At 40.7% G+C, this 16,478-nt stretch overlaps 1 protein-coding gene across 9 annotated transcripts in view; it reads left to right on the forward strand.

Moving 5' to 3' along the window:
* Positions 1-16,478, forward strand: part of MGAT5 (mannosyl (alpha-1,6-)-glycoprotein beta-1,6-N-acetyl-glucosaminyltransferase) — a 397,064-nt gene that overhangs the window by 246,975 nt on the left and 133,611 nt on the right. For all 9 annotated transcript variants that reach the window (XM_010853631.1, XM_010853633.1, XM_010853634.1 and 6 more), the window contains 3 exons: positions 1,607-1,776; positions 7,393-7,527; positions 14,815-14,948. In XM_010853631.1, coding sequence (XP_010851933.1) covers positions 1,607-1,776; positions 7,393-7,527; positions 14,815-14,948 — 439 coding nt within the window. The remainder of the gene's footprint in view (positions 1-1,606; positions 1,777-7,392; positions 7,528-14,814; positions 14,949-16,478) is intronic.

The raw sequence follows: 16,478 nt of genomic DNA on the forward strand, positions 1-16,478 counted from the left end.
AAAAAAGCTGCCTTGCTACTCTGAATTTACATCTGGAAACCCATACTGAATGCTGTTCTCACTGTCAGCTAAAACATACTGATATGTATTAAATATGAATCTCATGTGAGCATAATATCTTTCTACATATGAAAAAAAAGAAATGATCAAAGACTACTAGAATTTTTTCAAAGAACTTGAAAGCCAACTTTAATAGCTTCCCATTGCCCAAGGTGGCACAATTTGATAATCAGTAAGAATAATAACTGCAGTGTACTGAAAGCCATCAAATATACTTATGTTCATGTTCATGTATAATAATACACATATTTAAAAAAAAAATCTTCCTTTGTCATCATTAGAGAATGCTAAAGAACAAATTTGTTATTTTGAAAACCAGTTAAGTAAAAGGAAATAATCAGGTATTTACCAGGCTTTTTCTTATGTAATCTGTCCATGAGGGATAGTTTTCTCTTTCTAGAAGTACCAATATTACAGCTACTGAATGCAGAAGGAATGATAGAATGTCATCAATGGCAAGCCATAATGGATTAATGCATCTAGTTAGTGATCATCAGTAGCTGCAAACACCACAAAACAGAAACACCCAGATATTGTTCCTACCACTGCAAGTACACAGCACTATCTATGAAGTAGTGTTGCCCAAAAAATCAAATACAAATTTGATTGTGGCTGCAGCTGTAGTTATTGATTTACCATAAATACAAGGGACAGAAAAATCTGTTTTACGGTCAGTGAAATCTAGAGGGTGAAAAACTCTACTAGAAATACAACCCAGTTTCTTTGACAAGTAAATTACAAGCCCCTCTCCCTCCCAGAAAGGAAGATCAAGCAGTTAACTACAGTTAAAGAAGGTTAGAGAGGTATGAGACATTACAGTTTATGCACTTTATTTGAATTCTGGCTCAAATAACTGTTCTTGGGAAAAATAAGGGACAGCTGAGCAAGTGTATGCACTGACTGGATATTGGATGATACTAAGAAATTAATAGCTGTGTTAGGGGTGACAGTGATATTACAGTTGTATTTTTTAAGTGAAAATGTATTTCTTTTAGAAATTCCAGCTGAGATTTTTACAGATGATAGGCTCTGTCAGATTTGTTTCAAGATAAGCTGGAGGGGTTGGGAGAAAGTGAGGGGTGTATATTAAATAAGATCTGTCAGGAGTTAATCATTGTTGAAGTCAGTAATTGTTAAGTACATCAGAATTGACTATTGTCATACCTGTTTTTGTTAGTGTTTGAAATTTATCATGTTAAAAGCTTAAAATTTTTCCAACTATGGAAAAAAAGCCCAGTATTGTTAAAAGATATTTTATTGTCCTGGTTGACTGTCCTTTACTCCTGATTTTTCACCTTTGGACAATGGGATTATCTGTCCAAAGCCATACCAAATGCAGTAATGACTTTATTTCTCTAAAACAACAATGAGAGATCATTTCCTTTCTTTCTATTTACCTTCTAGAAAAATTATTTACCCCATGTTGAGATTTTATTAGAATATAAACCTGACTTTGGAATTGGTGAGTGATTTTTTTGATAGGTTACTGTGGAATTTGTACTTGATCCAATGAGAATCAGTATGTCCCTCTTTTTTTTTTTTTCAGGTCCTTGTTCACCTGGGCCTCCTGACTAAGGAATCTGGATTTAAGATTGCAGAGACAGCTTTCAGTGGTGGCCCTCTTGGTGAATTAGTTCAGTGGAGTGATTTAATTACATCTCTGTACTTACTGGGCCATGACATTAGGATTTCAGCTTCACTGGCGGAGCTCAAGGAGTAAGGAGATTACTTTTCAATTTTAAAATCAGAATACAAAAAAGAAATTGTAAACTCTTAAAGCCCTCTATTAGTGTGTAATTTCTTGTGGAGGAAAATGAAAGTGATAATTCACTAAACAGGAGATAAGAAGATTATTTTCAGGAGCTAAATACATACACTGTGAAAAGGCTAATATGTTTTCATTGTAGCTTCAGGCTCCAGAGGCTTGATAAATGAATGCCAGAAAATTCAAACTAAGGAGCTTATTCTCTGCTGTTACAGGTGCTTCCAACATCTGCAGCACAAAACATTATTAACTTTCCTAATTCCCTGTCTCTTGCTGAAATGCATACCCTTCCCTCCTCAACATCACACTTTCTAAATCTTCAAACAGGGCAGGTTCCTGTTTGTAATTTAATTTGCAGAAGATGAGTTTCTCGAAAGCACTGATCCAATCCTATTTCAATTAGCCCACTTGCAACTCTGAGTCTGTTAATTCTACCTGGGTTTTTTGGTTTCACTGAAATGTGCTTCTAGCTTGAGTCCGCCGTTAATCACTTTTAGACTGACACGGCTGACCAAGCAGAAGTGCTTAGCTCTCCTTCCCTCCTTTTTGGATAACTGCCCATTGAGACTCTCTACCCAACAGCCAAGTTAGCATGAAGCAATATGTCAACTGTTCGAAAAGAAAACACTTGAAGGGACATTCTAGAGATGGAAGACGTAAGACAGCATATGTCCCACCTTGCTCCTACTTTATTGTCCAGCGAGGTCACTGTGTTAGGTCCAAGGTCCACACAGGATTAAAGGCAGTATTGAGATGAAAAAGCAGTATTATCAATAAAACAATGTCAGCTCTCATTTGTTAAATGGTTTCCATATGCTAAATCCATGATCTGAGCTTTAGTTATAGCAGTAATATCAACAGTTATGATACTGATGGTGAAAATATCATATGTCACCAGTTATGACAGCCATAATATTGATGGTGCCCGTTTAGAACTAACATTTGTTGAACACTTCCTGTGCACCAGATATTAAGCACTTCACATGTTATATTTTATTTAGTCCTTAGTGCAAGCCAAAAGTAGGTACTATTGCTTTCTGCATTTTAAAGATAAGGAAACTGGGGTTCAAACCAAAAATGGGTTCTTCAAGGTCCTATTGAGGGTTTGTGGGAGAGCCAGGATTTGAGCCCTCTGTCTCTCTGACCTTAGAGCCTGTGCTCTTGACCATGGAACCACAATGCTCCTTTCAAAGCTCGAGAAACCCAAGGTCTTTCTGAGCCCTTCACCACTCTTTAATAGCTGCCTGCCATTGCCTTTGTCCTGCTTCCTTAAAAAACACATTGGGGACACAACCTCTGAAGTGGGTGTATTCATACATTGCAGGGTCATTCCTTCATCTCCTCCTTTGGGCTGGTTCTTGGTATGGGACATAGAGATGATTAGCCTGTGGTCAAGGAGATGCAGATCTTTTGATAATTACAACTAATGCATTGTACAATAGTGACACTAACTGCAATGTGATTAGTACTACTTGAGGTGAGGATGATAAGCCCAGGGAGTGGAGAAACTGTGAATATTGCTCACCAGTGTGTATTGATTGAGCACCTAAAACAGCAGGTACTCATAACTGTTTACTGAACAAATAAGTGAAGAGATCAATGGAAGAGAGGATGGTGAAGAAATGGAACACTATGGGTGCTCTGGGGATAGGTACTCCCTAGGGAGGCCCAAAAAGTCATTTTAGGGATCTACTAGGCAGAGATTTGATTTGCTGGTCAAGAAGATCATGGAGGTCTTTAAGCCCTGGTGTCAAAGCCAGATGTGTTTATTAATTTTGGAGCAGTGGTTCCCACACATGCCTGCACATTAGAATCACCTAGGGATCTTTTTAGACTCCCCCAGCCCAGACCATATCCCAGACTGATTAAATGACAGCTTTGGGGGGTAAGACTCAGGCATAACTCTCTGTTGATGCTCCCAGGTATAGCACAGGGATCCTCTTTTATTAATCAAGTTTCATGGGCCCACGGATCCACACCCATTGTTTGTATATTATCTGTGACTGCTTTCCTTCTACAAGAGCAGAGTTAAATAGCTATGACAGAGAGTATGTGGCGAAGATGAAAGTATTTACTACCTGGCCCTTTACAGAAAAAATTTTCAAATTCTTGGTAAGAAATTGGTTCTTTCAGAAACCCGGTAGAGAAAAGGGTGCCTAGAGCAGTGTCATTGAGGAGCTGTAGGCAGAGGCTTATTGATGACTCTTGTCCCTTGGAATAGGGTGTCCATAGTCTGGTTAAGGATTATTATGGGATGTGAGCATGGATAAATAGATAAATGGCCAATTTCTGGGCAGGTGGCAGTATGGTTAGCAGTTATATGCTTCACCATGTGAAGCTCACCTACAATCAAGTATGTTGGCTCTGAGTGCAAGGCGAGGTTTAAATAGATGATTAGGTTTATGTTAGTGGATGGATGGAAGGATAATGAAAAAGTGTAAACCATAGTGCCAGTTCTTAAATACAGTCTAGTCAGAAGGAAAAATTAGACATAAGAGAAAAAATTAGCAAACAGCCCAGAGCAGTATTTTGTTGTTGTTCAGTAGCTTAGTCGTGTCTGACTCTTTGTGACCACGTGGACTGGAGCACTCCAGGCTTCCTTGTCCTTCACCATCTCCTGGAGCTTGCTCAAACTCATGTCCATTGAGTTGATGATGCCATCTAACTATCTCGTCATCTGTTGTCCCCTTCTCCTCCTGCTTTCAGTCTTTCCCTGCATCAGGGTCTTTTCCAGTGAGTTAGCTCTTTGCATCAGGTAGCCAGAGTATTGGAGTTTCAGCTTCAGCATCAGTCCTTCCAATAAACATTCAAGATTGATTTCCTTTAGGATTGACTGGTTGGATCGTCTTACAGTCCAAGGGACTCTCAAGAGTCTTCTCCAACACCACAGTTCAAAAGCATCAATTCTTTGGCAGTCAGCCTTCTTTATGGTCCAACTCTCACATCCATACATAACTGCTGGAAAAACCATAGCTTTGACTAGATGGACCTTTGTTGGTAAAGTAACGTCTTTACTAGGTTGGTCATAGCTTTTCTTCCAAGGAGGAAGCGTCTTTTAATTTCATGGCCACAGTCACCATCTGCAGTGATTTTGGAACCCAAGAAAATAAAGTCTGTCACTGTTTCCATTGTTTCCCCAACTATTTGCCATGAAGTGATGGGACGGAGCACCATGATCTTAGTTTTCTGAATGTTGAGTTTTAAGCCAACTTTTTCACTCTCCTCTTTCACTTTCTTCAAGAGACTCTCTAATTCTTCTTCACTTTCTGCCATAGGGCGGTGTCATCTGTGTATCTGAGGTTATTGATATTTCTCCCAGCAATCTTGATTCAGGCTTGTGCTTCATCCAGCCCAGAATTTCGCATGATGTACTCTGCATATATGTTAAACAAGCAGGGTGCTGATATGCAGCCTTGACGTGCTCCTTTCCCAATTTGAAACCAGTCCATTATTTCACGTCCAGTTCTAACTGTTGCTTCTTGACCTGCATACAGATTTCTCAGGAGGTGGGTAAGGTAGTCTGATATTCCCATCTCTTGAAGAATTTTCCACAGTTTGTTGTGATCCAAAAAGGCTTTAACATAATCAGTGAAGCAGAAATAGATGTTTTTCTGGAATTCTCTTGCTTTTTCTATGATCCAACAGATGTTTGCAATTTGATCTTTGATTCCTCTGACTTTTCTAAATCCAGCTTGTACATCTGGAAGTTCTCGGCTCACATACTGTTGAAGCCCAGCTTGGACTATTTTCAGCATTACTTTGCTAGCATGTGAAATGAGTGCAGTTTGCAGTAGTTTGAACATTCTTTGGCATTGCCTTTCTTTGGGATTGGAATGAAAACTGACCTTTTCCAGTCCTGTGCCACTGCCGAGTTTTCCAAATTTGCTGCATATTGAGTGCAGCACTTTCACAGCATTATCTTTTAGGATTTGAAATAGCTCAGCTGGAATTCCATCACCTCCACTAGCTTTGTTCATCGTGATGCTTTCTAAGGCCCACTTGACTTCTCACTCCAAGATGTCTGACTCTAGGTGAGTGACCACACCATTGTGATTATGTGGGTCTTGAAGATCGTTTTGTATAATTCTTCTGTGTATTCTTGCCACCTCTTCTTAATATCTTCTGCTTCTGTTAGGTCCATACCATTTCTGTCCTTTATTGTGCCCATCTTTGCATAAAATGTTCCCTTGGGGTCTCTGATTTTCTTTAAGAGACCTCTAGTCTTTTCCATTTTGTTGTTTTCCTGTATTTCTTTGCATTGTTCACTTAGGAAAGCTTTCTTATCTCTCCTTGGTATTCTTTGGAACTCTGCATTCAGATAGGTAGATCTTTCCTTTTCTCCTTTGCCTTTTACTTCTCTTCTTTTTCTCAGCTATTTGTAAGGCCTCCTCAGACAACCACTTTGCCTTTTTGCATTTGTTTTTCTTGGGGATGGTTTTGATCACTGCCTCCTGTACAGTGTTACAAACCTCCATCCATAGTTCTTCAGGCACTCTGTCTATCAGATCTAATCCTTTGAATCTATTTGTCATTTCCACTGTATAATTGTAAAGGATTTGATTTAGGTCATACCTGAATGGTCTAGTGGTTTTCCCTACTTTCTTCAATTTAAGTTTGAATTTGGCAACAAGGAGTTCATGATCTGAGCCACAGTCAGCTCCTGGTCTTATTTTTTCTGACTATATAGAGCTTCTCCATCTTTGGCTGCAAAAAATATAATCAGTATGATATAGATATTGAACATCTGTTGATGTTCATGTGTAGAATCGTCTCTTATTTTGCTGAAAGAAGGTGTTTACTATGATAGTGCATTTTCTTGGCCAAACTATTTTCTGTACAGGGCGGTATCGAAAGAAGTTTGTACTGTAGAGGCTTGTATTGAAATGGAAGGAGGTCAATAAGGGCAAGAACAGACTCTGGGAGAAACTGATAGGTACTGAGTATCCAGTATATGTACTTTGCTTTCAATACCTATTTCAACTACCTAAAGAATTCCCGAAATGTTTCTGTCTTACCATCTTCTCCGTATCTAATCCTTTTTGTTTTGTTTTTGATGAGGAAAGATTCAGAGAAGTTAACTTCCTAAGATCTCATGGCTGCTAGATTGGAGAGTATGATTTATGTTGTCTGGAATATATATGGCCTGGGCTTAGGAAAATCCACCAAGATCACTGGGTGATTCTAATGTGCAGGCATGTTTGGAAACCATTGCTGCATGTTGCTTCCACAATTATCTGTTTAAATAACACATCTGGCCCTTTCACCAATGCTTAAAGACCTCCATAATCTTCTTGACCAGCAAATTAAATAGAGATAGACAGACCCAGATCTTCTTTGGTTTCTAAGGCTGTATTTGTATACCACCATTTGCTTTTGCAAGACTCAGAATTGAGGCTTTGGATGGACCTGATGACTGGGCAAAATTTGGATAGGCAGCTGACTGGGAACAGCTGTGTCATTCTTCCTGATAAGGATTCTTGGGATGTTTCTTTGCCTATTAAAGTTGCTAAGTGTAATGCTTGTAGTAAATTGTTTTTCTTTTTTTCTTCTTTCTGTTCTTTCTCTAGAATAATGAAGAAGGTCGTTGGAAACCGATCTGGCTGCCCAACTGTAGGAGATCGAATCGTTGAGCTCATTTATATTGATATTGTAGGACTCGCTCAATTCAAGAAAACTCTTGGACCATCTTGGGTTCATTACCAGTAAGTGCTCGTACTTGTTTTGTTCTTAAATTTTTAGAGCTTTTTATTTTGTTAACAAGAGTTGCATGGTTGCCAGTAGAAAAAGCTTATCGAATATCATCTTTTGAGCTGTGCAGAGTGTTTCTCATTCCTAATTGAAGTTCAGATTCTCCACGGTGTCTTTTGACTTTCAACACTCTTCATTAGTTTCACTGATTTAAGAGTAGAATCCAAATGTCCAGCCTTATTTTTCCTCTCCTAACACTTAGCTTGCATCTCTGTCTGCATACACTAATCTCATCCGTTTAATCAAGTAACAATTTTGATAAAATATGGACAGTGTCATTTCTTGTGTTCTTTAGATTTGAGATGGTGACTCATTTCTCTGTCCCTTTCCTCCATCAGTATTGTTATTCTTGGAAGAAAAAGCTGGGTGTAGCTTGTCTAAATGCTAGGGTCTTATATTTTTAAAGATATGCCTTATGCTTAGTATGACTGGAGTTCAGTGTTACTCTGCACAGTTTTATTATTTAATAGAAGATCTCACTATTTCCATATATGTGAGTTTGAGACCATGACTTAGTATTTGAAACAGTTTTACATGGTACACAAGCCTGACACTAAATAACATTGAATTCTATAATGAAGCTTATTAATTTTTCAATTTCCTTACACTCTTTCTAAGAGAGGCTTAGTTTAATGCTACTGTGTCTAAGATACTACTTTTTTTAAATTGGAGGATAATTGCTTTACAATATTATGTTGATTTCTGCCATATACAACGTGAGTTAGCCATAGGTATACATATATCCCCCCTGACACTACTTTTAACACTTGCATGAGAATAGCTGTAAGTCTCAGTGTTCAACAGGCAAAATAAAGTATCAGTTTGACTTTAACAATTCTTATTAATAAAGAATAATAGGAGGATTGATCAGGATGGTGGAGTAGGAGAATGTAGAACTTGTCTCCTGCTACATACACATCCAGAATACATCTAAACATGGAACAGTTCTCATTGAAAACTAACTGGAAGTTTGCAGAAATAGTCTGTATGACCAGGACTGTAAGAAAGACCCACAGGTAATCAGGGAGGAAGGAAGGAAAAGCGATCAGGCAGGGATCCCTGGGAAGGGGCTCCGGAAAAGGGACACTGCCCTGGAAAGTGGTGAGAGCTAGACTGGGGCCCTGAGTCATGGGGTCCTACCCGAGAGAGATGAACCCCCTTGTTAAGTTGGTGGGCCACCGGCACTAACAGAAGAGCTGTGGGAAGCTTAGACCCTGCTTGTGAGGAGAACGTGTCCCCGGGCTTGCCCATGAGGCAGGGCAGAGAGGATAAACAGAGGCTTCCTGCAGCTGCCTCAGAGTGTGCCAGCCCTAGCTGACTAAATACTCCAGCCCCTCTTACTCCATGTCACAGCATGGTCCTGGATCCAGGGTGGGCATGATGAGAGAGGGAAAATAGTGGGACACAGAGGCGACCTGGACCCAGGATGGAACCTGAGTGGGTGGCAGTGGCTACTGTTGACGCTTACTCAAGCAGTGCATCAGAAGCAGCCCAGATCTCTGACAGCAGCTCACCCTAAATACCTGGGCACACAGGCTCCACCTGCCAGCAATGCCACAAATAGGCAGAAACAGAGGAGATTGGGGGCAGCAAAAGGCTATCTGTGAGCAGCAGAAGGTACTTGGACCCAAGCCTACATCTCAGTAGAGGAAGGGAAACAGTGGCTGGTGCCCACACAGCGAGCATGTCAGAGACAGCTCGCGTCTCTGTGGTTGGCTGACAAGCTGAGAGCCTGCACCCTCTGCCCTTGCTTCAGCACTCTGCACTCAGGGGTGAGGGTCTCAGTGCTGGGAAGGGAAAAGCACACACTTAACAGGAACAGGTGAGACTTCCCTGGTGGTCCAGTGGTAAAGAATCCATCTTGCAATGCAGGGGACATGGATTCAATCCCTGGTCAGGGAACTAAGATCCCATAGGCAGCAAAGTAACTAAGCCTGCACACTACAGCTGCTGAGCCCATGAGACGCAACTAGAGAGTCCATGTACCACAACAGAAGATATCGAATGATGCAGCAAAGATACTGTGTGCTGCACCATGCAGCCAAATAGATAAGAACAGAGCCAGCTTCACCCGAAATCTCAGGATTCTGCTCCAGAACCTTAGGATCAGATCACCTCTGATAGGAAGGTGACGGCCGCCTAGCCCAGAGGAAGCCCTACCTCACCCCCAACTTCAGCTCTAGCCCCTCCATCTCCAGTCCCACCCATAGCAAGGTGATAGCTGCCAGCATTCCGGGAGGAAGGGCTACTTGAATCCACATCAGATCCAGCTGCCGTAAGGTGAATGCCACGATAAATCGAGTCCCACGTTTTTGTTTTTGTTTTTTTGGGGGGGGGGTTGGGTTTCCCAGTGCATATAAAAGTTATGTTTACCCTATACTGTAAGTGTGCAACACCATTATGAGTAAAAAAAAAGTACATATTTAATTTAAAAAATACTTTCAGTTATGAAATGCACAGTGTGAGAATATAGTCAGTGATATGGTAACAGATGGTAATGAGACTTATCCTGATCATTTTGTAATGTACAGAAATATGGAATCACTAAGTTGTACACCAGAAACTGGCATAGTGTTATGGGTCAGTTATACTTCAAAAATAAAGATGAAGGCAAACTCATGGAAAAAGAGGTCAGGTTTGTGGTTATAACAAGTGGGGAGTGGGGGAGGAGGAGTTGGAGGATAGTAGTCAAAAGGTATAAACTTGCAGTTATGAGATAAGTGAGGGATGTAATATACAATGTGATAAATATTATTAACACTGCTGCATTACTTACCAACGCTCTTAAGAGATCAAGCCCCAAGAGTTCTTATCACAAGGAAAAGAAACTTTATTTTGTATCTCTACAATGATGGTTGTTTACTAAGCTTGTGGTATTCATTACACATTGTATATAAGTCAAATCATTATACTATACACTTGAAACATTCTGTGCTGTGTGTCAATTATTTTTCAGTAAAACTGGAAAGGGAAAGGAAACTCTTTTAAATAGGTTATTGCTAAAAATTGCTAACCAACATCTGACAGTGCAGGGTTGCCACAAACCTTTAATTTGTATTAAAAAATTGAAAAAAGAATGAGTATCTGCAAAATCCAAAAAGTGAAGCACCATAAAATGAGGTGGGCCTGTAGTTTCTTAAAAAAAAACAAAATATAAATTTGGGGTGGTCCAGGATGGCAGTTTGTTGTTTTCTTTTCAAATCTTCAGACCACGATAAATGTTCTCTGTTATATGGGAGTAGCCATCTTTATGCTTGGTTAATAAGCCTTATCAGTGAATAAAGTTTTTTTTCTTTTTAGCAATAGCATTAAAAACAAGAAGGACAGAGCTGTTTATCTCTGGCTTTTGCGAGTGGCAGGCCTCTGATAAACATGCCAAAGAAACTGGGCATTTTGAGAGTCCCTGGACTCACATATTCTCATCATTAAGAAAGGCTGTCTGGATGGAAATATATTCTCAGTGGTAGCATTTAGGTCAATTAAAAAGGATGATTTTATTATTAAAATGGTCACTGCTGATGAGTATTTGATTCTTGTTGGATGAAAAGGCTCTATCTCAGAGGGGCTTTTATGGGAGAGTGTAATGTTAATCCCTCCATTCTTTAATAAATCATCTGTGTCAGTGATATTAGCTGGCAGGAGGTCTGTTAGGACTTTAGCATTGGTGTCTTTGAGGTGTGATATGTCTTGAGATTCTCATCCAAAGGCCAAGCAGATTCTCTAGAAAGTTTCTTGCCTATTTCTTTTCCTTTTAAAGGTTAGAAATTAGTGGTGCTCCCTATATTCATCATGGGTAATGGAAGATGATAGGAATTGTATTAAATGTTAAGTTTATCATTTGATGTTTTGTTTAGGCACAAACTTATGAGTCCTGTTTATCTTGAAAAAATATAAATTCTGTCCAATTTATGTAGGGACCCAGGATGTACTGCAGTTCATGGGGTCGCAAAGAGTCGGACACAACTGAATGACTAAATTGTACTGAGGGCATTCAGTTAAACATGTATTGAATATCTACATGTGACTAGTGTCCTGCTAGGTACTGCAAAACTCATACCTGTTTTGCTTCATGTGAGGCCTTTGCTGGGCGTTGAGAACACACAGGAAAGGGAGATGCAAATAGTCCAAGATACACTGTTTCGCATCAAACTCCAAATTAGAAAGTAGGTCCTGGCAAGGAGGTTGTGAGTATCCAATCTTGTAATAGCGGGGCTTAGCACAGAGAGAATGTTCCAGGAATCATTTGGCATTGCTGCAGCCATCCCTGTTAGGAAGCCAGCTGCCTCGGGCAGCGAGGCAAGTATCTTTTAAAGTCATCAGTCTATTCCTGATGCTCCAGACACACAAAAGGCATTAGAGGAACAGCATAAATATTAACAACACAAACCCAATTCCAAAACACACAGATGTAGAAAGTGATTGAAGAGGGAAAACTATAATGTTCAGCCTCCCCTGTCACAGACAGTGATCAGTCTCTTGCTTCTGCTTTGTAAAACAAACCAAGATAAGCTCAAAAAGAAAAGAAAAAGGACAATTCCCAGATCAAAGCTTTGAGTATGTAGAGCTACAAGCTTAGAGACAAGTGTAGAGGCATCCCATCATCATTCATTCTGTAGTCTTCCATTGAGTAGAAGCCAGCATCATTTAGCATACATTTAGACCCCATCTAAAAGTCCAGGATTTCAAGTGTGAGGCTCCTGCCAGGCGTCTTTACTCATCAGGCTTTGTTTTAATTATCCAAATATAAAATAACACCAGCAAAATTCTAAGTTAAAAATAGAATCACAAGCTAGAGAGTGTTAGAGTCCATTACAAACAAGTGTAGGCAGCCAAAGCCTCCACGGCAAAGGTTTCTGTGAGGGGGGGTGGCTGGTTCCCCCTGCCGCGCCTGCTGGGAGCACTGTCAGCTTTGGCCCCCAGCTCTGTGCGTCTCACGGGAGCTGAACCTTCCCCAGTCCCACAAGTCAGTGTGTGTCCTCCCCCTTCCTGTAGCAACCTTCTACAGAGCTGCCATCATCCCAGCTCTTTTTTCTTTCTTTTTACTGAAGTATAGTTGATTTACAACATGGTGTTAGTTTCAAGTGTACAGCAGAGTGATCCAATTACACGTACATATAAATTCTGTCATTAGGTTGATCCCTTGTTCCTTGAGAATCATGTGGGGACCTGGAAGGAGGACACTGTTTCTGTAGTCAGCTTGTATTTTACTTTGTGATCATGGCCCACCCGCCTTCCACCTTTCTCTCCCTCTTTCTTTTCTTCCTTGTCTAGACAGATAATACTGACATGAAAATCATCACACTAAAATAACAACTTAATATTGCTCTTCCTGGAAGATTCAGTCTGGCGATTGCATTCTTTTTTTCTGCATCATGCATTGATGTAAAACTGACTGAAAGATGGATTTCCTCCTAGTGGGGGAAGGAAGAAAGAAACTGAATCAAATCAAAAAGTTATTGTCATCATCTGATTCTAAAATGTGGGCTCTGATCTCTCTTTACTGTTGTGCTTATTGGTCCAGTAAAAGCCATTTAGAATGATTAATACATAATAATAGTGCTGAAATAATAATAGATACAGAAAATAGTGCTGTTTCATTGGCCAGTCATGAGTTAAATTTACATCGGTGTCTTGAAAATCAGTGATGATATAAATGTAACCAAAATCAATAAATTCTGTTTTAGTATTGATTCCTTTCTTCTGATTGACCATTCTTTATGTACTCCAAAGCAATGATCAGAAGGCTTTATCTGTAAAGAGCCGGGTAATAAATATTTTAGTCTTTGCTTGGCCATGTGGTCTCTATTTTAGCTACCAAACTCTGCTGTTACTCTAGGTAATCAACCATAGACATACAGAAACAACTAGGCTTGGCTAGTTCAAATAAAACTTTACTTTTGAACACTGAAAGTTGAATGTCATGTAATTTTCACATCACAAAATATTCTCCCCTTTTTAACCATTTAAAAATGGAAAGACCATTCTTAGCTAGAAGACCACACAAAAACAGGCCATAGACTGGGTTTGGTTGGTGCTGTTCTAAGGCTTTGGTGGAATAACCAAATGAAACAGCTTCAGTTTCAGTTCATTTTGAGCTCCCAGAAACGCAAATACATACAAATCATGACCGTCTACTGAGTGAGATTCTAAGCTTTACCAAAAATCTTGTACTCTAGTCAACTGATGAAAATCTTGAATAATTGTTGAAAAAGAGCAAGCTTTGTGCTCTGAGCAGAATAAGACCTCTGTCTCAGTGTGCCTGGGCTGCTGTACCAAATCCTGGGTGACTATAAATAGTAAATGTGTATTGCTCACATACTGGGGAGACTGAAAGTCTGAGATCAGGATGCCAGCATGGTCAGGTGAGGTGGCAGACTTCATATTGTATCTTCATACTGTGGAAGGGGCACTGGAGTTCTGTGGAATCACTTCTGCTGCTGCTGCTAAGTTGCTTCAGTCGTGACCTACTCTGTGGGACCCAGAGATGGCAGGCCACCAGGCTCCTCCATCTCTGGGACTCTCCAGGCAAGAATACTGGAATGAGTTGCCATTTCCTTCTCCAGTGCATGGAAGTGAAAAGTGAAAGTGAAGTCGCTCAGTCATGCCAACTCTTAGCAACCCCATGGACTGTAGCCCACCAGGCTCCTCAGTCCATGGGATTTTCCAGGCAAGAGTACTGGAGTGGGTTGCCATTTACTTCTCCAACCCTCATGAGCTTATCACTTCCCCAAAGCCCCACCTCCTAATACCATTTCCTTAGGATTTCAGTCTATGAATTGCTGGGGTGGGGTTGAGGGGGGATGGGCGGCTGGTTGTGGGGGATGGAAAAAACCATTCATCCCATATTAGCCTCTAAAAATGTTAATTCTTTTCTTTTTCCACAGTTGTTCATTAATAGTCAACACTGTATTCTCAGCCCTGGCTTGGGGCGCAGCAGTGACCATGGCCTTCTACAGTTCTAGCTTTAGGGACTTTTTATTTCACTGGTATTTGAGCATCTTCTGTGATTAGTCAACTTGTCCAAAGCAGATTGTATGGACATCGGCTCTGGCTCGAAAGTCACACCTGGGGATGTTTAGTAGACAGGCCAGTGTAAGACCTCTCGATTCCTGCCCAGTGGCATTTCTTACTTAGAGAATTTGTCCATCTTTGGTAGTTCCTGAGAGAGAGGGTAGAGCTTTTGGTCTTTTGACTTTGGGGTCAAGGTTGTTATTTTACTCATGGCATCGTCTATCTTTCAGGTGCATGCTCCGAATTCTGGACTCGTTCGGCACAGAGCCAGAGTTCAACCATGCCAACTATGCCCAGTTGAAAGGCCACAAGACGCCCTGGGGCAAGTGGAATCTGAACCCACAGCAGTTTTACACCATGTTCCGTGAGTAGTTGTGTCTCAGCTCTGCTTTCCAGACTCCCATCAGAGACGAATGGGAGAAGAAATGAGGCTACCATGCGTTTGCATTTGTGATTCCTGGGGTCTTTAGCTGTAGAAATGTGTGCTCTGGAACCTTTTACTTGAGAATAATTGGATTTTTTTAAACTAGAATTGAAAGGCTCTGTGAACATTTTGTGAAAAGCCTTGGAAATGTTCTGGAGAAACATGTTCAATATTAAAGTATGACTGAAAACCACCTGGGAAAGACTTTCGGTGGTCTTTGATTGGCAGAAACTAAACATGCTTCCTGCCACACAGACCCTGTTTAGGGTCCACTTGATGATTCAAGAGGAATGAGATCTTCCGTGTCTGTACACTTTTCCAAATACTGTAATTGAACCTTCATTATTTTAGGTATCAAACTTTATAAAGAAAAAGCCAGCCTTTTCAAGATGGAATGATTTAAAAAGCTGTCACATACCTTACTGACTTCTTAAACCCGGGGCTCAGGATGAAATCTTACGCTCTCTTGCTCATGTGGTGTCTTGTTGCCAATACCAGTGATTATTTTGCAAAGTGATATAATGGACAGACTAAAAGATGATGAACTCACTGGCCCCAGCTGTAGCCTCTCAGCGTTTGTTTTGTGTTTCTTTCCCACACTGACCATTTCTCGCTGCTGCCATCAGTCTACCTGCCTGCAGTTTGATTTCATTTACAATTAGTTGAGGACTGTGAAGCCAAATGCCAAGTCTGATAGTATTCATGCCAGAGATAAATTTTTTGGTTCAGTTCAGTTGCTCAGTCGTGTCCAACTCTTTGCAACCCCATGAACCGCAGCACGCCAGGCCTCCCTGTCCATCACCAACTCCTGGAGTCCACCCAAACCCATGTCCATTGAGTCAGTGATGCCATCCAACCATCTGATCCTCTGTCGTCCCCTTCTCCTCCTGCCCTCAATCTTTCCCAGCATCAGGGTCTTTTCAAATGAGTCAGCTCTTTGCATCAGGTGGCCAAAGTATTGGAGTTCCAGCTTCAACATCAGTCCTACCAATGAACACCCAGGACTGATCTCCTTCAGAATGGACTGGTTGGATCTCCTTGCAGTCCAAGGGACTCTCAAGCGTCTTCTCCAACACCACAGTTCAAAAGCATCAATTCTTCGGTGCTCAGCTTTCTTCACAGTCCAACTCTCACATCCATACATGACCACAGGAAAAACCATAGCCTTGACCAGAGGGACCTTTGTTGGCAAAGTAATGTCTCTACTTTTAAATATACTGTTTAGGTTGGTCATAACTTTCCTTCCAAGAAGTAAGCGTCTTTTAATTTCATGGCTGCGATCACCATGTGCAGTGATTTTGGAGCCCAAAAAAATATAGTCAGCCACTGTTTTCACTGTTTCCCCATCTATTTGCCATGAAGTGATGGGACCGGATGCCGTGATCTTAGTTTTCTGAATGTTGAGCTTTAAGCCAACTTTTTCACTCTCCTCTTTCAATTTCATCAAGAGGCTCTTTAGTTCTTCTTCAT

This window comes from Bison bison, unplaced genomic scaffold (genome assembly GCF_000754665.1).
Source record: "Bison bison bison isolate TAMUID 2011002044 unplaced genomic scaffold, Bison_UMD1.0 scf7180017864330, whole genome shotgun sequence".
Classification (NCBI taxonomy): Eukaryota; Metazoa; Chordata; class Mammalia; order Artiodactyla; family Bovidae; genus Bison; species Bison bison.